Source organism: Sus scrofa, chromosome 17 (genome assembly GCF_054392235.1).
Source record: "Sus scrofa isolate SSC_HxYL_T2T_F1_AM1 chromosome 17, Sscrofa_HxYL_maternal_Yorkshire_Landrace_v2.0, whole genome shotgun sequence".
NCBI classification, from domain to species: Eukaryota; Metazoa; Chordata; class Mammalia; order Artiodactyla; family Suidae; genus Sus; species Sus scrofa.
In genome coordinates this window covers 20,287,282-20,311,861 of record NC_139399.1, presented here as the reverse complement: position 1 = coordinate 20,311,861, position 24,580 = coordinate 20,287,282, and the positions used below count along the sequence as shown (strand labels likewise).

Sequence of the window (24,580 nt, the reverse complement as noted above, 5' to 3'; positions counted from 1 at the left end):
AGGGTCCCTCCTCAGAAAGGTTGGTTTCCGTCTCTGCAGGTAGCACTTTTATTTATGCTTGGGGGGATATAACCGGCGACCTTGCTCCAAAAGCCCAACGCCCCAGACATGAGATACCTCCTCCAACATTTAGAAGTTAAGGGACTGCGGTGGAATTTTATTTTCTTTATTTTCCAAGTCAGCAGATGTTACTTTCGGCATCCAGTTTGGTTATGTGAACACACACAGACCCAAGGCCCCCTGAAGCAGTGACCATCCAGCCCTTGGCCCCACCACCCAGGTAAGTGCTGGAGTGAACAGGATGTGCGTGGGTCCTTGAAATGACCCCAGAAAGCCTTGTCCTTCTGTCCTCCCAGCCCCCAACAAAGGCCTCGGGCTCCTTACAGTCCCTGTCCGAGAGGGCAGCAGGGGCTAACAATCTGACTTTCTCACCGCCTTAACCACCCACCCGGCCAAAGCCCTCACTGTGGGGCTTGTGGTTGGTGTTTCGTGTGAGGGGGGAGGGGGGGTCTGCTGTGTTCACTTTTAAAGGTGTTATTCTAGCTGCTTAATAAATAAGCAAATACAAGCCTTCTCCCAAATGACTGAAATTTGTTGGATTTATTTCTTTCTAAAGTGTGTACATTTACATATATCATATACATATTTTAAATCCTTCACTATTTTGCATGATGTCTATTACATAAAAACCGTTTAAATGCAATAAATGTTGTTGTAAAACAACAAATGATCCCCAACTTATAAAAACACAGGAACAGTTATATTCATGAACATTTACACAATAGAGAAATGTATTCTATGTCACAGCTTCTATACACATCAGGTGACTCACTGGTCTGCACGATTTAGCTTTTACTTCAACAACAGTGAAATAGGGCAATATTTATATACAACTATTTTAATAAAAAATAAAGCGATTGTAAAATGTAAACTTAATTTTCAAAATAGTCTTTAAACACTTGAACAATATCCACATAAAGGACTGTTCCGTTCCAACGACAGCCACCACGAACGCCGTGACTTCTCGGAGACGGCGTCACTCGGATCTGGTGGGTGATGAGGAACAGTTTCCAGCACAGGACTGGGTACCGTGAGCTCACCCAGGTCTGCCAATGCTGACAGCGTGGCCACTGAAAAGGAGTAGGCTGCTATTTCATCGCTCATTACCTGCACAGTGTGCAGGGACATGTGGCAACAGGACTGCAGTGAGACTGAAGTGATTGGTGGAGAAAACTCTCAAGGTCAAGGAATGAGCCATTCTGCCAGTGAGTTTGAGCCCCAGGAAACAACCCAGTTCACAGGCTGGAAAAGTCATGAGCTCGTTTTACATAACAGGATACGGACCTCGGTCCTTCTGCCTGCCCCCCAGTAATCCAGGCTCGGCCGTACTGGCTCTCCACGTGTGAGGCTTCCTGTTCTAGAAACGGGCTCCTAAACCCGAGGGAGGAGAGCATGCAGGGAGCATTGAGGCCTTTACCTGGAAGTGCTCACCTGGCCTGGGCCCCTCCACGGAGATGAACCTTAGCCATTTGCAGAAAGCGGGGGGCAAAGGCCAAGATTAACCCATCCCTGGTTACCGTTCAGCCTGCCAGCTTGTTTGCTGCAAAGGCAAAGGATGTGGCCTTGGCTTCAGTCCGAGAATTTGAGAATTTTCTTAATACTTTTGTCATGTGTCACTGCAGTCACTCAGTCACCCTCAGCAGGGCCAGCCTGTGAGGACGGCTGGACCCCTACAGCCAGGGAAGGAGCAGGCATGGACCAACCCAACTCATGCCTCCTGCTCTGGGAGCATGGGGAGAGGGGCCGGGAGAAGCCCCCTCTTTGCAGATGTCCTGCGGTGTCAGGCAGGAGTGTGGGGAGGGGGGTGGCACTGGCTGTGCTGTCCTGAGCTGAGCTTTGGTGGTGGTGGGGGACCCCCGGGGTGCATTTAGGCAGATGCGGGTAGTTAGCAATTGAGCTCCCCCAAATCTCTCTAGGAACCAATATTCTCAGAAAGTGACATTAAGGTGCTTATTTTTATAACATGATTCGCAAGAGCCCAGGCTGTCTCTGAGATGGGGACCCTGCTGTAGCTGGGTCCTGCACGTCCACTCTCACCACCCTGCTGGGCAGCTCCCTGTGCCCCGAGGGAGGGGAGGGCATGCGGGGCTCCGCTGTGCTCAGAGGAACTGTCTCCACAGCGAGCAGCAGCACTGCCCTGGACAGTGGTCATCAGCCCCTGGAACTTCCCCGGTGGCTCGTGGGGTGTTGGGAACTGCAAGGTCTGCCAGGAAGACAGATGTGTGTCCCCCATGCGGTTGGTCTCAGAGCCAGACGTGGGGCACTGCCACCTCTGCTCAGCCCTCACAACACTCGTGCACACGTGTGTAGGTGCAGGCACACACACACACACGCCAGAGGCCCCGCTGAGGGCTCCCTTCCACTTGCATGCCTGAGGCGACAGGGTGGTCCCAGATTTCTCAGGGCAGAGGGCTGGCCCCAAGCAGGCCTCCCCAGATGGAAGGCGACCAGCTCACATGGTCTCATGACTTCTGTCCCTACAGTTTCAAAACGTATCCTAACGGCATTAATCAATGTGCATGCACACTCTCCACAGAGGAGATGCTATTACCCAGGCCAAATGGTTACCTGGCTTTACATCTAAAGTCCAAACCTTTCCAATGACTAAGGCCCAAAATTAAAGTTTTTCTTTGCTACTCCTTTTGTACATGATTTCTGAATCAAACGGGTGATTTTGTAAATCACTGTAGTTCTTAGAAGGAAACACACTCTCGCAGAGCAGAGACCCCTGCCGGGCGGCCAGAGCCAGCTCACTGCACGTCAGAAAGAGATTAGGAAACAGGATACATTTGCAAAAATAGTTTGAGACTATGGCGTTAATTAAAAAAACTCAAGTGTAACCACCACCGCTACTGCGGCCTGGAGCCGGAGATGAGCCGCCCACCCCACAACTCCCGTCCTCTGAATTGGATTTGAGGAACGCCAGGCAGGGTAGACACGTGCTCTGCACTCAGCCACTCATTCACACACACTCAGATTTGCTTTAAATACACCAACATGCTGGTTAATAAATCTTAATCTCTAGGTATCTACATATACACTGTAAGATAAGCAGTAAGCTCAGACAGCTAAGGCCAGTGGCTCTTCTTTGGGGAGAGGCAGGAAAATCGACCTAAGTAGAAAAATATGAAAGTTCTGACCTGGTCCATAGCCTGTCCTAAGGTTCTTTTACCTGTGACTAGATGCTGGTTTGTGCAACCGCAAACCTGGGGCCCAGCCCCGATCTCTGGGAGTCCTGACCTACTCCAGCTGGGCAGTACCTCTTCTGGGTGGGGAGGGCAAGGACCGGTGCTGGGGATGCCATGAGCCACTGTCACACACACACACGCAGGTAACCAGTGCTAATTCCTCTGGACTAATCACAACAATAAAGAACGTGTGCTCGAAAGCATCACATTTTGTAATAAGTCCCCAACTGTCACTGACTTTATGCTTAAATGCTTTTAATACTGAAGTTGCTCAGACCTCAATAGGCTGCCTGTGTGTGTGTGTTTTTTTTTTCTTTCTTTCTGTATATTCCATATTATAATGAGCTACCCTCCCTCCCCCCCCCCAGTATTGTACACAGTACACTGAAATAGTTTAACAAAGTTAGTTCAGAGTCCTTTCTGCTCTGGTGATTCAAAGCTCAAAGATGAGATTTTCTAGCATAAAATCTTATTAAAAAAATTAATCAAAATATCATTTGAATTTAAGTTTAATAAAACAGTACCACTATATAGACTCTCCACAACTGCATTATATTCTCCATCCTATGAGGTTTTTACTTGCTTTTCATATCACACTGGACAAAAATAAATTTGATGTACGTACACTGTATACTGATGTACAATCTACACATTGATACATATAGATACACACGGCCATAAATACCCACAGTTACGACTTCGGCAGGTGACAGAAAGCATATTCTTTGATGTCTGACACATCATCAATATGAATCTTCTCCAAAAGCTGGCAACACTACAGAGATACACGTAAATTACAAGGATGAGCCAGAGAGACTGAAGGAAACCTACTGTATATACAACTACTTAACTTGCAATATTTTCTTGCTGTTGCTTCCAAGTCCACAGACTGTACTGACCGTCTCTGAAGACACTGTTTGCAGGCACTGGCCAGACACCATCCCAGGCGGGGGCTGCCCACTTGGGTGTTGGGACACTCTGGGCACAAAAGGAAAAGGGAAAGGGTGATGGCCTTGGACCTCAGTCCTCCTGTTGAGAGACCCTGGGAAGAGCAGGAGCCGCAGAGCACCCAGCGCGGCACAAAGTCCCCTGGGTGACTTGCTGGTTGAGACGGCAGAGGCCGACGGAGACATCCACTGCCTGGGGCAGGCTGGTAGCCTGGGGAAGAGCCTGCCAGAGAGCAGGGGCTGATGTGCCTACAAAGCCAACTGACCTCTTCCTGTCAGAATAACTCAGGTGCTCTGCGAGGAAGGCAGATGCTAGTTGAGCCCAAAGTCACGCGAGTCATTAACTAGGCTCTACTTTAATCAAGTCGCTCTGGGCACCACCCTGGTCCTTGTTTAACGGTGCTCATCTCACAAGGGCAAAAATGCTGTCAAATGAAAGGGGAAGGGGTCAGGTCGTCTGCTCCCACCTGCGGAACACCCGACCCGGCCCACAAGAGCGAAAGCAGAGGTTTGGGCTGCAAGGCTAAGAGGTGCCCTGGGAACTCACGCCTGAAAAAGCTTCATGGATGACTACAGGCACAAATGCCAGAGAACCAAATTCCAATGACAACTAACTAAGAAAGTCTTGGTTGTAAGACAATGGAGGAATTTTTTAAGGTTAATTTTCTTCCCGCTGTCTATGATTTGGGAGCGAGGCAGAGAAGAGGGCAGCTCGAGGCCAAAGCAAGCCCTGCCTACCCAGCAACAACCTCCCGCTCTTTCCGTGATGGAGGAAGGGCAGCTAGGGCAGCACAAGGCTCTTGACCTGCTGGGTGCGTAAACTCCTCTCCAGCCTCAGAGGCTCTGTGCTTTGGCCACAGGGTGAAACACAGACTCAAGACACCAACCCTCACTTGGCCCTGGAAAGCCGGGCAATTTTTCTCGTCCAGAATTAACTCCCTCATGTCCTTTCTGACCAGGAAACAGTCCTTATCTTGGGAATGAGGGTCAGAGCTGGAGAAGCACGGAGGGTCCTGCACGGTTGCTGTCCACCCTCTACCTGAGAGCAACTCCAGCTGCAGTTCCCCAGGTAACTCCACACGCTGCCTTTACTGAGGTTAATTAAATGCACAGAAGTATTGCTCGGTTTAATCAGGTATTACTAAGAGTTAGCAAATGATGTTTGTAAAAGGCATACTTAGGATAGTGTCTACAGCTGGCAATAAGATAAGGACTCTGCATGTTAGTGATTCAGCTTCCCTTGCTAACAAGCAATTCCTGACACCATCCTGTAAATGTCAACATGTGAGGTGGGGGGATGAAGCCTGAAACACTTGCCTTCATACACAGGCCACACCTATGGGCAATTCTGCCATAAGACCATCACCCAGGTATTTTGATGACTATCAAGACTTTCTGTACTAAAAGTTAAGTATGTTTATGTGAAGAGAAATAATGACTAATCAGATGGAGAGAAATCGCAGGGCTCCTGGTGCTGAGGTTGGGTGAGTGGGGGCTGTACCTGCAGGAAGAAAGGATGGGGCAGTGCTTTGTACCGGATCTGGGAGGCAGGTCTGGAGTGGCTATGAAAGGGACAGTCTTCGGTGTCCCCTGGCTGGCTACCACAGGAAAGAAATGACCGCAGAGGGAAAAGGGCCACAGGCAAGAATCTTAGAACCCAGGTCCTGCCTCCTACAGGCTAAGTCCTTGGCCTGCAAGGTCACTGACCCCATAGAGTGCAGACAGCATCCCACTGGGGGAGTCTGGGCCCCTGGCTCACAGACTCTCCTTTGCAGCTATGTTTAAGATAAACCAGGCAAACACAGTATACATTCTGTCGCTTCAAAAGTGCCCTTTCCATCTCACTTGGCCTGCACACCCAGGAGCTCTTGGACACAACTTCAGCGGGTCAGCAGGTCGCGGGCTGAGCACCATGCCTTCCTGGTGCTGACGCTGACCTGGTATCTCGGAGCAACTTCAATGTCTAAACACTGCAGTGAGGTAACGTTCCACGTCCAGGACAGACGAAGTGAGACACACGGAGACATCCTACACACACAGACACACACACACACACAGACTGTCAGCACACACATTCAAGCCAGTCAGGGATGCTTATTCTCTTTAGTTGTTGAAGCTCAGAGATGACATGGTCTAGGTACCTCACTCCCCTCTGTTTAGGATAAAGATGAAGGCAGAAAGCAAACAGGCTGATAATTCAGATTCTAGGAAGAAAGACTATCCTCTTGCAGAAATCTTGGATTCAGTCAGAAGCTCCCCCAAAAAATCAAATGCATGGGCCGTGCTGCTAACTACCCTGTTTGTTTCTAGGTTTTGAAACACATTTAGTCACCGCCTTTACCGAAACCAGATAGAGGGAGTTTTTCAAAGGTGTGACAAAAACACTCACTACAAAATGAGCAGCTACAACCTTAGGAAGGGGTTTCTCTTTCCGGGGCACCAGCGAACATGGGCATTTATACAGCAGAAGGAAGTATATGGTAATAAATAGTCCTGTATAAATGCTGGTGCATCAGAACAAAATACCTCTAGAAACTACCGTGGTTTGAGAGCAGGTTTTCCCACACTCCCTGGAACCATGCTATTCACGCAGAGTCCCTGATTCTTTGGTCATAGTACCTTAGCTAGTAAGCTGAGGAGAATGAGAGCAAACTTCAGTGGGAGAGAAAAGAAGATTCCAAGTGATTCCATTAGTCATGAAGTTGTGGAGATTATAGATTTAAAGATCACAGAGTTTCCAGGTTTCAAAATCAGGAAGTTCTAAGTGGGCTCAATTTTCACATTCTCTTTCTCAACCAGAGAATGTTCTGTTATCACCCTGAATTTCAACGGGACTGTCCCTGGAACAAGCTTGTGACTGTTTTGAGCAGATACAAAGAAATGACTTAAAATCAAGGATTTCTTTTTAGGGGAAAGTTCAGTATCGCAGAGTGAACTTGCTGTCACAGATTAAGGACATCTGCACATGGAGCCAGAAGGTTTGTCAGTTTTCCAACCATAATTCCTTCAGACTATTTATTACTTTCAGACTTACTTTAAAGAATCAATATTCTATTGCTAAACAACTATAAGAAAAAGAACCCTCACTTTTTTCCTTTCTTATTCTGCTTCGATTGAGGAGCAAATGAGAGGGGCTCCATTTCGATATTATTTTGTTAGGAAGGCCTCAATATTCTTAAAACCTGGAGACAAAACTGCGCCTCTAGATGTAAAAGGACCTAATTCCTGGATGGCACGGTATCGACTGGTAGGTAGTTCTAGATTCTTCATCCAGACCCTGCAGGAGCGAGGTGACAGTTTCTGCAGACCAAAGGCATGTCTGCTCTCTAGCAGTCGACTGCAGCTACCATCCCTCAGAAAACAAAATGAACTTGGGGTCATTCTCCTCAGTCTTCCACAGCAAGACTCAGCTTCCTCCCTCCATGCGTGGCTGAAGGGCACTTCCAGGAGGCCAGTAGGCTTCCAAAGTCCTCCCGTCCCAGGTCCTCAGGCCCCCGGCCCTCAGCAGGGCCGGATGCACCGCTAGGTGTCAGGAGTGCGCGCAGCGGCCTCACGGTGGAACCTCGTGACTCCTGAGCCTGCGAGGGCTCGATTCCACCTCTGTGACCAGGCAGGATTTCACAGAGAAAGGCTTATATTAACTCTGGCTAGAATTTTCTAAACTACAAAGGTTGTCCAGTTAAGTGTTTCACAATGGATTAAATTTTTAACCTTAAAAAAAAAAAGTGTAACAGCTGATTTGAGAATACACAAAACAACTGAGTAGAGTGCAAACGAGAGAGAACCGAGGGAGAGAGATGGGTAATTCATTCTGAAACCGTGATCCCTCCCCTCACAAAAGGTGCATTAGTTCTCAAGTAGCAAAAAATCATCAAAGCAAAGAAATCAAGAGCAAAGAGACGATCTGTACAGAAACTAACAAAAATATACAATAGAAAAGGTTACTAATGCACCATTTAGTCACAGACTTTTTTTTTTTTAAATATATTCACGGGTTTACCAGAAAGATCTTGAAAAGCTGTTTTGCTCCACGACCAGACCAGCATTTCTGGCCGCAGACGGATTCTAAGTAACTTTTTGCTTAATGCTCGGCGTTTCAGGTCGGTGGTCTTTCCTCTCTGACACGTTTCGCTTGACCTTGGCGGTGACTGGAGATGAGTCGGGGTTGAGTGAGGGGCTGGAGTGCGACTTCTTCAGGCCCGCGGGCCCCCCGCTGCCCAGCAGCTCAGCGCCGCCCTCCTTCAGGACGCGGACGTACACCTCGTAGCGGGTTTTCTGTGCGAGCAGAGAAGACGGTCAGGGTTCAGTTCTGCTTTGCTTCCTGGACACTCAGACCCGGAAAGCCCTGGCGGGGTGGAGGGGCCTGGGGGGTGGAGGGGCTGGGGGGTTGTGGCTCTGGTCTGGGAGATCAGCCGCCCTCAGGCTCAGGTCACAGCCGTGGGGCCGCCCTGCTCCCCTTGACCTGGCCTGGAGGCTCTCTGTTTTGCTTTTTTGGAGGGGCCATGCCCTTGGCATGCGGAAGCTTCCTGGCCAGGAGTTGAACCCATGCCACAGCAGTGACAATGCTGAGCTCTTAACACCCTGAGCCACTGGGGCACTCCCGACCTGAGGAAGCAGTTTGGGGTGAAGCTCCATCTTGTCCTCCCCTTGGAGACCACGGACATGTCCTAGAGGCTGCTCTGGCTTTCCCGCCGCTGCTTTTCTGCTAGGATTACCAACTTCTCGGAGTACTATGGTTTCTTACCAAACCTGAAATGATTTTTGCATGCTTTTTTTTGTCATGCAATTTTTTTTTTTTTAACAACTGTTTGTTGAATGTCTAGTATGTTTTAAAATGGATCCTTGATTCTCCCATCTCTGGGTATCTTTTTCTAGGAGTAATTGAGAAGGAAACTACAGAGACTTTTTCTTTTACCCTAATTGGTGCTTTTTTAAAAGTTTCTACGAAGCCACTATATGTATATATTATATATATATACACATACACACACACACACACACACATACATTGCAGATTATAGAGGGGTCTCAGATTCTTGATTTGATAGATTCTAGTCAAAATAAGTCATCATACAGCTTCAACACACGAAAAATTTATGGAAGGCCTGAAGTATTTTAAACAAAAAAAATGTCAGTTATAAATTGTCCCAACAAAGGCAGGCAAAGTCTGTTATGACTATAAATCTTTTAGGGATTGTGCTTGTCAGACTGAGATTTTGTATATCTCAGTTTTGAATTAATAATTATTAAGCTGCTTGAAGCTATTCTTTCGAGTTGAGTTGTTTTGTTCAAAAGTAGGGAGAAGCTGCTAGTCATGAGGCTTGCTCTGGGTCTGGTCGGTGTGGGGTGCTGAGCTTTGGCTGATGACATTTATGGGGTGCCTGCATGCTAGCATCGGGTTGTGAATATGAGAAGCACATACAATTGGTACATTATCACCCCGTTTTACAGTAAAGGAAATAGAGGCAGAGACAGGCCCTGAGTCAGAGCAAAGGTGTGAATCTGGGATTTGGACTCAGGAAATCTGACTGGAGAGCCCACACTCTTCAGCTGCATTTCCTCCCTGGATATGAAAACACGCGCATGAATGTGTATTTAGAATGACTATTCTGACAGACACTAGGTTGAGCCAATCAAAAGCCATTCTCAAGCACCTCTTCTCCCATGTCCCTCCCACTACAAAGGCTGAAAAAAACCCAAACACTTATTTTCCCAGCCCCCTTACAGATAAGATGGGCTGTGTGCTATTTTGGCCAATGACATGTAAGGAGAAATCTCCTGGTAGGCTTCTGGGAAAGCGGTTTTGCTTTCTGATAAAAGGGACAGGCTTCAGAGAAGCCACTGCTGCTAGCCCCTCACTCTTAGCTCTCCCCACCCCTCTGACCTGTGGCAGTAGGCATGAAGGCAAAAGGACCACATACTAGGCCTGAGGACAAATAGACAGAAAGAGCCTGGGTTCTTTTTTTTTTTTTTTTTTTTTGGACTTTTTGCCATTTCTTGGGCCGCTCCCGTGGCATACGGAGGTTCCCAGGCTAGGGGTCTAATGGGAGCTGTAACTGCCAGCCTACACCAGAGCCACAGCAACTCGGGATCTGAGCAGTGTCTGTGACCTACACCACAGCTCACGGCAACGCCGGATCGTTAACCCACTGAGCAAGGGCAGGGATCGAACCTGCAACCTCATGGTTCCTAGTCGGATTCTTTAACCACTGCGCCACAACGGGAACTCCGAGCCTGGGTTCTTGATGACGCAATGAGCTAGATCCAAGGCTATGATTCCCTACTGCCTCTTCTGACTATCTTGCTATGTCTGAAGAATAAAAATCCTTTGGGGTTAAGCCACTGTTCATCAGGTATTTTTTTCCCCCCACATTTTTTCTTTCAATCTCACTGAGATATAATTGACACACAGCACTGTGTAAGTTTAAGGTGTACGGTAGAATGATTTGCTCTACATACATCATGAAAGAATGATCGTGAGTTTAGTGAACATCCATCATTTCATATAGATACAAACCTAAAGAAATAGAAAAAAAATGTTCTTCCTTGTGATGAGAACTCTGAGGATTTACTCTCCTAACAACTTATATATATAACATACATCAGTGCTGATTGTATTTATCATTTGCTTCATTACTTACCTACAATTGGAAGTTTGTACCTTTTGACTGCCTTCATCCAATTTCCCCTCCCCTAATCCCACCTCTGGTAACAGAAATCTGGTCTGTTTTTCTGAGATTGTCTGTTTGTTTTTGATATATAATTAACCTATAACACTGTTAGTTCCGAGTATACAACACGGGGACTCAATATCTCTATACATTTCAAAATGATCACCCTGCTCTATCTTGCCAGATCATATGGTAGTTCTATTTTTAGTTTTTTGAGGAACTGCCATACTGTTTGTTTTCCACAATGGGTTCACCATTTTTTTTTTCTCCTTTTTTTAGGGCTGCACTTGTGGCATATGGAAGTTCTCAGGCTAGGGGCCGAATCAGAGCTACAGCTGCCGGCCTACATCACAGCCACAGCAAAGCAGAATCCAAGCTGGGTCTGTGACCTACACCATAGCTCGTGGCAACGCCAGATCCCCAACCCACTGTTCAAGGCCAGGGATGGAACCTGTATTTTCATGGATACTAGATTTGTTTCTGCTGAGCCATGACGGGAACTCTCCCCACCACCTTTTTTTTTTAAATTGAAGTATAGTTGACACACAAAGTTGTATTGGTTTTAGGTGTACCAGTAGTGTGTGTGTGACTCAGTTGTGTGTGTGTGTGTGAGTGTATATCAATCATCCATATCCTTTTCCAGATTCATTTCCCAATTAGTTTATTATAAGATATTAAATATAGTTCCTTGTTGTTTAGCTATTTTCTATATAGTGGTGTGCATCTGCTAATCCCAAACTCCTAATTCATCCCTCCTCATTGACTGAACCAATTTACATTCCCATCAACAGTGTACTAGGGTTCCCTTTCGTCCACATCCTCACCAACATTGTTTTTTGTGTTCACTTAAGTAACAGCTGTTCTGGCAGGGGGGAGGTGCTACCTCACTGTGGTTTCCATTGCATTTCCTTGGTGATTAGTAATGCGGAGCCCCTTCTCATGTGTGTCAGGTACTGATAATTGCAGATGAAAGCATCACTAATTGATGCACATTCCAATTTTAATAAAGAAGTAACAAAATAAAAGAGTGAAATACTAAGCTTTTCTCAGAAAGCTACTAAGGGTTTAATAAGGACACTTGCTAATAAAAAAATGTCATCAGCATTACACAGTGGTCTATGCGTCAGTGAAATCTAAAGTCTTACTCATTCTAAGGAATTTAGAGACTTAATCTGTCTCTAAACTGCCTTGGTGGCAAGATTAAAATGCAGGAAAGAACTACTCTCAATATGAACAAGGTTTAGCAGAATGATCTAAAGGCAATTTAAAAATAGATTCAGAAAACCAATGTAAGGCTTACTATTTCACAAAGCTAGGGCATTTATGCAATGAAAGGGGTATGAAGGACAATCTTTTGAGATGACTTGAAAGGGGACAAAAGGAGAGAAGGTGCCTGGTCCCAATTTCTAACAGTTTTTGAAGAAACTGACACTACTGGGAGAATTCATCTAAAAATATATATGAAGAAAAGCAACTTCATCCACTCATTCTGCAGCTCCAGCTGCAAAGCTGCTGTCTGTCTCCAATCAATTACATCAAGGTGTCAATCAACAAACAAAAGGCACACCAGAGGAGTGGCAGTATATGAGTCATCAGATGAGGAGAAAAGACAAAGACAAGGGTGAAGGGGGAACAGAAACTACGACTCTTCAGGTGCTGAGTGAAATAAGAGAACATCAACGTGGGTTTGTCAAGGAACTTCCAAAGGGCTGTGCTCTATTCCTGAACTAAAAAGGCTTCAGGGACAGAGGCTACCAAACCCAGGAATATAGCTTTGCTTTCTACCATTCTCTGCAGCCAAGCCGAATGCCTCTTCAAACTATTTTAGAAAAACATATCTCTAAATCAGGATTATTGGAAGAACTGTAATCCATGTCCTTCTGGGATTACAGACTCATCTAAATATGTAAATCCCTAACCAGAGGCTTTGGGGGCCAAGAAAGGTTGGCTCTGAGCCAAGACAAGCAGCTCTGAGCTGAGCAGGAGGGGCAGGGGGATGCTCGAAGTCCCTTCCCTAGCTGCCCCTGCTCCTCTGCCTGTGGAGGGAAAGACAGATCTCTTCTGAATGCAGCTGTGTGGTATCTTTTATTTCCTCTCTTCCTTTCAGAGAAGACATGACTCTCATCTTCTCTCTAAGGCCAATGGTGAAATTTAAGTTTTAGATTAGAGCTGGTGTGTAGGGAAAAGCAGAGCAGCAGTAGGACATGTGTTTGTCGATCGCTTTTAAACCCAATGTGCCAGTTCAGAGACTGAAAACTTGAGGACCATGTTCCAATCTTGGCCAAAGAAGCCAGTAGAGGATAGAGCAGCAGACACTGTTTGCAACTTCCCTAGCAGCCTTTTCTTCCAGCTAATGAAGCTGTGGTTTTCATGAAGGGTGCCAGGACAGGAATTGTGGTCTAACCCAGACATGACGACCTTGTCCCCTTGCAGTCACCCCTGTAGCCGTGTGGCTGAGACCACACAGAAGGAGACACGTCATGAGAGCAGACTAGGGTACTTCCTTAGGAAGCAGCTTTTGCTGCCCTGATAAGAGGTGGGAGGTGAAATGCCTGGGGCTAGGGCAGGCATTTTGAAACCATGAAATGATAAGCATGAAAACAAAAAAGCCAATGTGCTAAAGACAGCAAATCCGACATCTAGAAAGATCATAATCCTTGGTCACAACTCCCAAGCATCCAGTGATGATTTACTCAGTTTCCTTAAGTGAGATAAAGAATGTTGTACTGTTTAAATTCTTAGTAGAGTTTTCTATTAGTCGCAGACTAACAAAATGGTCAACACTCAGCTTGGACTCACTCATTAAAAAAATATCCCAGTTAACTGACAAGGGCTGAATTTCCAAAATATATAAACAGCTCATACAATTCAATAACAATAAAAACCCCTGAACAACCCAACCAAAAATGGGCAGAAGACCTAAATAGACATTTCTCCAAAGATGACAGACAGATGTCCAAAAGGCATACGAAAAGATGCTAATTACTATACAAATGCAAATCAAAGCTACATTGGTCAGAATGGTCTTCATCAAAAAGTCCATAAACAGGAGTTCCTGTCATGGCTCAGTGGTAAAAAACCTGACTAGTATCCATGAGGATGCAGGTTCAATTCCTGGCCCTGCTCAGTGGGTTAAGGATCTAGCATTGCCGTGAGCTGTGGTGTAGCTTGGATCCGGTGGCTGTGGCATAGGCCAGCAGCTGCAGCTCTGATTCAACCCCTGGCCTGGGAATCCCCATATGCTGTAGGTGCGGCCCTAAAGATTCAAAAAAAAAAAAAAAATATGCAAACAATAAATGCTGGAGTGGGTGTGAAGAAAAGGGAACCCTCCTACACTGTTAGTGGGAATGTAAACTGGTGCAGCCACTATGGAGAACAGTACGAAGTTTTCTGAGAAAACTAGAAATAGAACTACCATATGATCCAGCATCACCACTTCTGGGCATATATCCAGAGAAAACTCTAATTTGAAAAGATGCATGCACCCCAGTGTTCACCGCCACACTCTTTACAATAGCCAAGACATGGAAGCAAACTGAATGTCCATCAGCAGAGGAGTGGATAAAGAAGACGTGGTATATAACACACAACAGAATATTACTCAGCCATAAAAAGAACAAAATAATGCCATCTGCAGCAACATGGATGAAACTAGAGATTATCATGCCAAATGAAGTAACTCAGACAAACATCATATGATATCACTTATATGTGGACTCTAAAAAAATGATACAAGAGAACTTATTTACAAAATAGAAACGGACTCAGACAGAAATCAAGTTTATGATTACCAACGGGGAAAGGGGAGTGAGGGATAAATTAAGAGTTTGGTACTTGCTACTATATAAAGAATAGATGAGCAACAAGGTCCTAGCACAGGGAATTATATTCAATATCCTATAATAAACCATAATGGAAAATAACATGAAAAAATATACATTCATATATATGTATAATTGAACAATTTTACAGTACACCAGAAACTAACACAGAATTATAAGTCAACTATACTTCAATAAAAAAAAATCCTGAGTTGTACACGCACTTCCTATCTTAATTTTATTTATGAATAGATATGCTTAATTAATAGGCTTTGGTGTAATGTAGTTTTGTTGGGTTTTCTCTGAATATTCAACAAATTATTGATGGGTGTTATTTCACTCTAAGCCATACTGTGGTCACATAATAAGAATTAAGTCATTGAGTATTTTATTACATCCATTAATAGTTTTATACCACTTGCTTACTCTTCATAGGGGCTGGAGTACAGCTCTCTTGGTCCTTCCCTATAAGCCTACAACATGCAAGATACTGCGATTAGCCAACACATGGAGTCTCAGCCAAACGCAGTGCAAATGCTTAATGGCTTTCTTCCTACTAAAAGCAAGTTCTTTCCTCACTCTGGCACCTCCTTACTACACGTTTTTGCAATGTTAATTAAGTGGGTCTTCAACCAACTGTAAGAATATTCCTCAAATATGAACAAAAAAGGTCTCTAGCCATGCCTACTGGGGAAGAATAAAAAATACAGTGTCTGGAAGTTCCCATTGTGGCTCAGTGGTAACAAACGCAACTAGCATCCATGAGAACACAGGTTTGATCCCTGACCTTGCTCAGTGGGTTAAGGATCAGGGGGTGCTGTGAGCTATGGTGTAGGGTGTAGATGCGGATCGGATCTAGCATTGCTGTGGTTGTGGTGCAGGCTGGCAGCTGCAGCTCTGATTCGACCCCTAGCCTGGGGACTTCCATATGCCAAGGGTGCAGCCCTGAAAAGCAAAATAAATAAATAAGTAAATACGTAAATACATACATACATACATACAAAGGCCAAACAAGCTATGGCTTAGGCTGAATGATGTTAAGTGCTAAAGAAATAATCCTGAGTATTGTTATTATTTGAAAAGAAATTTAGTCATATTCACATATAAATGTACTTGCATCTGACTGATCAGCTTCTAGCTTCCTGAATTCTGCATGTTTCATTTCATTTAACATAACAGCTATCTCCTTTTGACCTCTGATATGCGAATAGGATAGTAACCACTGAATGAAAAGAAAACTGCAATGGCAATTCTAACCTGGCACTGCCATCTGCAACCAGACCTCACAGCGATGCTCCAGCAACAAGTTTGGAACACATCCCCCCTGACCTTTCCCACTCCCAAGCAGGCAGGCAAAAGGCTCCCTAACGCAAAATGTGGGGCATGCCAAACTGTCACGCACATAGCAAAAAAACTGTTTGCTCCTGGATCTCTACACTGGAAAACAAAGAAAATAATTAAAACAAGCCAACAAAACCAGGAGCTCTTGAAGGAAGTGCTTACTTGAAATAAAGAGTGCTCACCTGCGCTCTGCACTCCATGGGACAAGGCAGAACTCGGCTGCAGCCTTTCTCCTCGACCCTCACCCTCACCACTGGAGAACTTCAGAAAGCAAAACATTCAAAACGGAGCTTTCTCGAAGGTCCTATCTGAAAGCCAGCCTAGGACTTACTTTTTTTTTTTTTTTTTTGAGGATATCAATGTTTATTAATTTCAGAGAAACTTAAAGGGAGAACAAACAACTGTTTTGAAAACTAAAATATAAAAACATAAGGGATAATATTTATATTTGCCTTCCAGACTAATACAAGGTATCTAGGTTTTCAGCTATTTTTTAATACTAGAAGAAAGATTTTGTATCTTGAACTAGTTGCCCTGCTAATTTCTGGTTTATATCTTGCCTGAAGCTTCCCTTAAGGAAACTTGACAGAAAAAAAAAAAAAAAGATCCTTTCCTTTCTCTGGCTTTCCTGGTTAGTTATGGCCCTTTTAGGGGGTGTGGGAAGGGTGCTGTCTGCTTTAGGTGATAGAAAAAGGGGAAGGGATGCAATAGGACTTATATTTTTAAAAGAAAATTTCAACGTTTTTCCCCTATGCTACTCCCATGTCAGGCTTCGGCATGCACTGGTAACCCACCATCAAGATACAGCAAGTAGACGCACTTTTGGTTTGTACAGTTTGTGTTCATGGCTTTCTGGGAAAACCTGCGGCCAGGTGAATTCTGCTCTTTCATTTCAGTCTACCTTTTGGCTCAGTTGCTCTCTAAATGAACTTTGCGACTTCTGTTAAAAAACAAAGCTAGGTGTTTGTGTTGTGGCTCAGTGGAAATGAATCCATGAGGATACAGGTTCCATCCCCTGCCTCGCTCGGTGGGTTAAGGACCCAGCGTTGCCATGAGCTGTGGTGTAGGTTGAAGACGTGACTCAGAACCTGTGTTGCTGTGGCTGTGGTGTACACTGGCAGCTACAGTTCCAATTCAACCCCTAGCCTGGGAACTTCCATATGCCACAGGTGTGGCCCTAAAAATAAATAAATAAATAAATAAAATAAAAAGCTTATTTCTTTGAGTATAAGAAGAAGTCAAAAGACCTAATACAGACAAAAAGCACTGGGTCGGTAGAAAGCGTTTTGAGGGCATCTTTGTCTCCATCCTGTGGTCCTGGCCTGATGCCTCCGCCAGGTGGCAGCTCAGCCTGATGTCACTGCCCCAGCACAGCCTCGGGCCCTTCAGAGAGCAAGGAGGGCTGAACAGCCACCCATCCTGCTTCCGCCTGCCAGGTGCCAGCACCCCCCTGCTGCCAGGACCAGCAGGTGGACCCCCTGCAGTGCTGTGGAGAATAGGCTGGGGCATCAAGGAGAGTTTTCTTAATTCCTGAGGGTGAATTTTAAAAATATTGCTGCCTTTCTCACTCTTCACACTTCATTGCTCTAGCTCTCAAAACTCTTTATATAAACCCAGTCTGTATTAGTACCTGGATTTTTTTTTTTTTTTTTAAAGAGCTGCACCCATGGCATATGGAGGTTCCCAGGCTAGGGTCGAATTGAAGCTACAGCTGCCAGCCTACACCACAGGCACAGCAATGCAGGATCCAAGCTGCGTCTGTGACCTACACCACAGCTCACGGCAATGCCTGATCCTTAACCCACTGATGGAGGCCAGGGATCGAACCCGCAACCTCCTGGTTCCTAGTCAGATTCATTAACCACTGCGCCATAACGGGAACTTCAGTATTGGTCTTTTCTTGCAGACAATACCTTAACCCAAAGCAGTGACCCTCCTTGGAGGAGACATTTTGGGCCTCAGGAGGGACTGGGGACAGGGAGTCACCGCAGGTCCCAGGACTGGCTGTTCTGCGTCTCAATCATCTATTTAAAGTTGATTCCAGGCACCCTGTTGCTAAGCTTCTCCCCCTTCCAAAGTGACTGTTGTGATTTACAGCTGAAAATCCAGAGCTCCCGGGCCCTCTCTCCTCAGGTCACACAGAGTGCAATTCCAGGTGGCAATGCGAGAGTCCCCCCTGGGCCTACCCGGACTTGCCTGCCTGGACAACTGCTGTTCTTGGGTCTCTACTTAGTCTCCTACTAGCAAAAGAAAATTCCTAAATTTCCCCAAGAAGTCTACTACTCTGCCACATCTTTGCTTCTCAGGTCCAGCCCTACAGTCAATCACCTTTGTGATGTTTTCTCTAAAGGAGATGGCACTGGCTCCAGGCTGGACCCTGTTACTAAAACCAAGTCTTGCTCCTCATCTCCGGGTAAGTTACTGGAATTTCTCCCTTGCTCTCAGGAGGGAAGAAAAGGGTAATCACTGCTATCTTTACATTTTATGACCAAGGCCCTTACAAAAGCAGCTGGATTATTTTGTTTCAGAGGTGGATGTGCCCCTGCACTGCTCCTGTGAGAGGAAAAGTGGTTGATAATGTGAAGATTCCTTATCTGATGTTGGCAAATAGAAACACAACCAGGATCACAACCAGAGAATCTGTTCAGAAAGAAATACACCAAACCATCCACCCACCTACCCCTCCCAGGACCACGCAACAAAGAGCCCAACAATAAAACTGAGGGCTTGCAATCTGAAATTTATATAAATGTGCACTGCTGGACATGAGCTGTTTTTCATTTCCTTAGTGACTCCGTGTGGACTGTGCTCTTACTCTCAGAGACAGAAATTTCAGAAGGCATCATGCCATTTTACATGCCACCAAAAATTAGGAATTCAGAAAAAGATGCATTATGCCTCAAGAATGTCCTAGTTTTTCTAAACTTAAAAATATTCTGTCCCAAGAAATGTATGTGTCTTGTTAGAATGGACATGTGTTGTTTCTAAAAGTGAACTTCCAGCCGTGTGGTTGGTGTGGGTCCTGTCTGCCTTGAGCCAGAGCCTGTGCTTTCTCCAGCATGACATTCGGGAGTGGACATGCGGCTGAGTGCCAGGCCATTCAGGTAAGGGAACTTTACTCGGCATCTGGGTTGAGCCATCAGGAAAATGGACTTTTTTTCCTGCGGGACTGGCACCTGCAAACACACACACCTCAAAGTTTCTAACCAGGAAGAGACAGTTGATTGCAAAGCCCACGTTCGAAGACTCAAGACAAAGAGAGTTGGGTAACTGTCTGTAGCCTGTATACAGGGTGGTGAACTCAATGCCTTTGGGGCCAGGCCAACAGCACAAACGAGGACAGCTCTAGCTGTGATGTAATGGGGAGTGGTGGGGGCCTGCTGGTCTTCCCTAAATCCATTCACATCTCAGTGAAAACAGTGCCACAATGGCCAAAGAAAACATTCCCACCTTAGGTCTGTTGGCCCGTGTGACACACCTCGATGTGCTGCCCACCAGGCTCCCACCAGGCCCTACAGCAAATCTGGGCACATCTATCAGACTGACCTCAGGATCCTCCTCAGTAAATCTCTGGTAGCCCAGGCACATTGGTAGCAGGTTTGGGCTGCTGCAGGCTCCTTTTCCTTACTCAGGTCTAAGAATTAAAAATTAAGCCACTGGGAGTTCCTACTGTGGTGCAGTGAGATTGGAGGCATCTTGGGAGCACTGGGATGCAGGTTCAAGCCCCATCCTGGCACAGTGGGTTAAGGATCCGGCACTGCCAGAGCTGTGGCTTAGGTTGCAACCTTGGCTTGGATCTGATCCCTGGCCCGGGAACTCCGAATGCCAAAGGGCAACCAAAAATAAAAAAGAAACAAAACAAAATGAAAAACGCAAAACAAAACAAAACAAAAGTTAAGCCAGTGAAAACATCTTAATTGTCACATGAAAAATATCCTGAAGCTAACAGTATCTTCACTTTAACTGCTAATGAAGAAGCATAAAGCCAAATTGCTGGGGCCCAGTACAAGGCTAGCAGGAGAATTTCTTTAAAGGGGCTTCTTAAAGGGCCCCGGAGTACCTGGCCTACTGTGCTTCAAAGAGCTGGAGCTTTGTAAGGTTTACATCTGGACCTGCCTCCCAATCCTGATAAGTTTCCAAATGTACCAGACGCATGTAGATCAATTTAAACATTTTTAGGTGCAAAGGGAACTGAATAAAGTAAAAATAAGTTATAAGGAAGTGAGGCTATCAAAATAATAAGATACCAAAAATCATTCTGATATTTATTTTCTTGAAAATTGGAAATGATGGTGAGTTTATTATGCAGGCTTGTGATGGCGGACAAGCATATTTTGAAAGTGAGATTAGACTCCAAGTGAACTCTTCTGGGCAAGGAACAGCCACAGCCTGAGGGAACCAGTGCAATTAAAGAACAGCAATGCTGGGAGTTCCCATTGTGGCGCAGTGGCTAACGAATCCGACTAGGAACCATGAGGTTGCGGGTGCGATCCCTGGCCTTGCTGAGCGGGTTAAGGATCCGGCGTTGCCGTGAGCCGTGGTGTAGGTTGCAGATGTGGCTCGGATCCTGAGTTGGACCCCTAGCCTTGGAACCTCCATATGCCGCGGGAGTGGCCCTAGAAAAGGCAAAAAGACAAAAAGACAAAACAACAACAACAACAACAAAAAAAAAACCCCAGCAGTGCTGTCTCCATGAACAGTCCTGGAAGAGACATGAACTTGGTGGATTACAGCCATTCTGAGAGGAGTCTGCTGCTTTCAGAAGCAGTGTCTATGCTGAGATAGAGAGATGCCTCCTTGTTCTCTATAGACTCTTTGTTTTTTATAGATTTCAAAAATAAACAAGGAAACAAACCCTGAACCTTTTTTTTTTTTTTTTAACCCAAGTTTCTAATTATTTACTGTCAGGGTTTGGAGAATTTCTAAGGCAGAGACAGGGCTGTGGATCTGGCCCACCAAGAAGAGTGTTTGTACACAAAGCAACTTGGGATACAAACAACTGAAATGCAAGGAGTGAGAAAACCCTGGTGTTACTACCCACAGCTTAACATTCTAACAAAATAAAGGTGTTTTCCTTACGAAGATGTGAAAATTACAAGAACTGCTCTGAAACCACAGGGGCAGGTGAGAGAGCTGATCCCTGCCTGTGATTCCTCCCTGGTGACAAGGACACAGATGGGATCCAAGCTCCCCTTCCTGTCACTGGCCATCTGCGGCCACACGACGCTGCAGATACTGCTGTCTGTTTATCACGTGTGTTTTCTCAGGAGCTGGGTTCTCTCGGAGAACTACTTCTGATGTATCTTTCATACTCAGTAAGAAAGTCCCATTTATTCACTCAACAAATATGTCTTGAGTGCTGAGTCCATATTCTAGAAGCTGAGGACACAGCAACGAACAAAATACATAGGACTGTCCATGACTCTCATGCCCCCATTGAGGGAGCAGAGCCGCCTGCGAGGGGGTGTCATATAAAGCCCAGCACTGGATGCCACGCAGAGGGTTCACACAAGCACACACACCAGATGAATTCTGGGGGCTGAAATAATAGCAAAGTGAACCCCGCAAGACATACTAGTTCAACTTTAAGTTAGGGAAAAATAATCATTCACATTTTAAAAAAGACGACTTTCACAAAACCCTTTTTAGATAATGTCTGTAAAGCCGGGTGCCCCCCGCTACCTTTCTGGCAGAAGCAGGTTAACACAGTGTGACGGACAATTCACCATGCCTGCCGTACTACCACGTGAGCCTGACTGTATGAATGCAATCTTGAGGCTCCTGGTTATGACAACCGGATGGAAGCAAGACTCAGGCCCACAAAGGCTGCTCTAAGTTCACATTAGGAAATGAAAATGCTGGCTTTTGCTGGGTTATCCTTTCAGGAAAGGGACACCACAGTAGATTCAAAGACAGGGTGTGCTTCTAGCCATGGCAACCCTTCTGTGGTCCTGCAGCCACCCCCACCTCCTGGGGACAGACCCATGGCCTTGGAGCCAAGGGCTCAAAGCAAGGTGTTGAGTGCTGGGAACAGGGGAAGAAGGTGTTGGGAAATTTAATTAGCAAGTGCTAAACTAAAAGGGCTCTCAGCTGAAAGCCTCCAGAAGTGTGAAGAATTACGACTGATTTTGAGAACTCTCCTTCCCAAGAATGAACAAGTGTGGTGAAAGATGAGCTGCTTAGTTTTTTTGTTTTGTTTTTTGACAAGTATTTTTTCAAGTGTTTTGCTGGCACGGCTTCCAAAGTTTCAGTTAATCAACTTCTACCTTTAATAAAAGATTTTTCTTCATCTGCCCAGAGCAAGGACTTGCTTAACCATGAAGAAAACTAGTACATGGATCAGCAGAGGACTAAAATTTAGCCACTTTTTATAACAGAAACAGTATAACTCAGGAAGCGTCCATGAAATCCTGTCCAATTCAACAAGCACAGAGCAACGAGTGGAAATGGACTTGGGGTCCCTGAACCCCAGGGCTCACGGGAGGGGCGGTGTTGTGGAAGCCACCACAGATACAAAGACTTGCTGAAATCCCTTCAACATGAGCTGCTGTGCAGCAGGGCGGTAACTAGGAGGGTGTGGGCTGCATCCTGAAAGATCTAAGAGGACTCGCAGAAATGAAATGAGGGGCAGAGCATTTGGGGCAGAAGAAGGTAGATGAACAAAGGCATAAAGTGTGTTTGAAGAGAGCAGAGCGGGTGGAACTGTGATGGACATGCACGCAGGTTATGGTAGGAGGACCGGTGTTATGAGAGACAAGGAACCCAAATCCTCTCAGGTGAAGGGCAGACTTCATTTGAAGGCAAGTTGAAGGGGGCAGGGTGAGGGGAATCGGGACAGCTGTTGAACAGAAGAAGGCCTTAGAAAACCTGCTCTCAGGCTGCACAGGAGGAACCGAGGGCAGGAGAGCCTCCAGGTGCAGAAGAGAGAGGCACACCCGGGCTCGGGTAGAAGACCTGGCTCTTGGGGGACCACATGGGCCAGCACGACGGTGCTCAGGTGATGCTAGGCTTCTAGCCCGAGGAAGAAGCAGGATGGTAAGATGGGATGGGAGGAGATGAGTAAGTAGAGCAGACCAGATCAACAATGAAAAAGAATAGCTAAAGATGGACGTGAACGCCCTCAAAAAGAAAATAAGGTAAAAAATTAAACTATTGTTCTTCATTTTAGACTACATGCTACCTACTTTAAAAAATAAAGACACTTCACATGTCTTAAAAATGGCAGCTGAAGGGGGAGAGTCAGAGGGTCCTGCATGACCCTGACACTATCTGATTTGGGAGAAAATTTAGCCAAAGGTGACATTTATTATTTATACCAGTTTCAACTTGCTTTTAAATTTTCCATCCTTCCTGCGTTTATGAATCCTTCCCATCCTTTTTAATGACACTCGCTACAGTATATGGATGTAACAACTTAATTTATCAGCCTCCTTGCGGAGGGCGGTGAGTGGTAAGAGGAAAACGTATCTGTTGCCTAGCAGCAAGTGTGCGCAGGGAAAAGCATCACGTCAGCCTGCAGCTCATTTCCTCCACGGTACTTTTCCTGACTCCAACTCTGCTGGAGGAGAGGCAGAAAGAGGGAAAGCAGGTGCCCGCCCTGGCATGTCCATCTCCTGTTGTTTTTTGTCTCAGCTGGCACATGTTATACCAACAAGCAGGCTATTTGCTTGTAGGCACACAAAAAGTGACAGTTATTCTCTGAACTTTGTTTGACACTTACATAGAATCTCAAACAGGAGGGGCCACCCTGAACCAGACCAGGCCCAGAGCCCCCCAGGGAGAGGCTGGGTCAAGGTACATTCCCCTCAGTTACAGGAACTGTAACCAACACCTCCTCATGGGAAAATCATAAAACAGCTCAGGCAGAGGCATCTACTAAGTTTAGGTTCAACACACCTCAAACTCCAGATAGTGATCTTTCAGTCTGTACTCGTCCACCTCCTTGGCTTTGACCTTCTTGTCCGGGGGGTAGGAGCGGTGCTCGGCCAGCTCCGTGCTGATCTGCTTCAGCTTGCTTTCATGAGACTTCAGCTGTTCCTCCTGCAGCAAAGTATTAAGCCATTTAACATCCAGAAAATACATCAATAAGCAACCGTGGCATACTTTAAAAATCCCTCATGATGAATGACTTTCACTCAGCAGCAGCCCAACATGCCTCTGCAGCCACCTCTCACCAACTCTCTCAGGTTCACAGGTACCTTTGAAGACGGCAGCCAAGGCCAAGACCGGCCTTCCTCACCAGGCCCCTGGTCACAAAGCCAGATGCTTCAGGGCCCTCTGTTGAGCGTGACCACCAGAGGCTGAGATGAAGCTCCTGAGAGACATTCCAGCAGGCAGGCACCCCTGCAGCACCATCCTGCGGGCCTCAGGGCAGCTCCTCCGCTTTGTATACACCCAGCAAGAGCAAGGCTGCCCCATCATAGTGGTTGAAGACCTACCCGCATTCTTTCCCCTTTTGAGACAGCAATACCATCAAGAAATAATTTTCTCTGGAGTTCCCATCGTGGCACAGTGGTTAATGAATCCGACTAGGAACCATGAGGTTGCGGGTG

General features: G+C 45.9%; 1 protein-coding gene across 12 annotated transcripts in view; it reads right to left on the bottom strand.

Moving 5' to 3' along the window:
* Window positions 1–581: 581 nt before the first annotated feature.
* The window catches only part of PSD3 (pleckstrin and Sec7 domain containing 3), a 626,723-nt gene continuing 602,724 nt past the window's right edge, over window positions 582–24,580 (bottom strand). For all 12 annotated transcript variants that reach the window (XM_085004345.1, XM_021077991.2, XM_085004352.1 and 9 more), the window contains 2 exons: window positions 23,925–24,068; window positions 582–8,470 (listed from right to left, as the gene is read on the bottom strand). In XM_085004345.1, coding sequence (XP_084860471.1) covers window positions 8,261–8,470; window positions 23,925–24,068 — 354 coding nt within the window. In that variant the 3' untranslated portion in view covers window positions 582–8,260. The remainder of the gene's footprint in view (window positions 8,471–23,924; window positions 24,069–24,580) is intronic.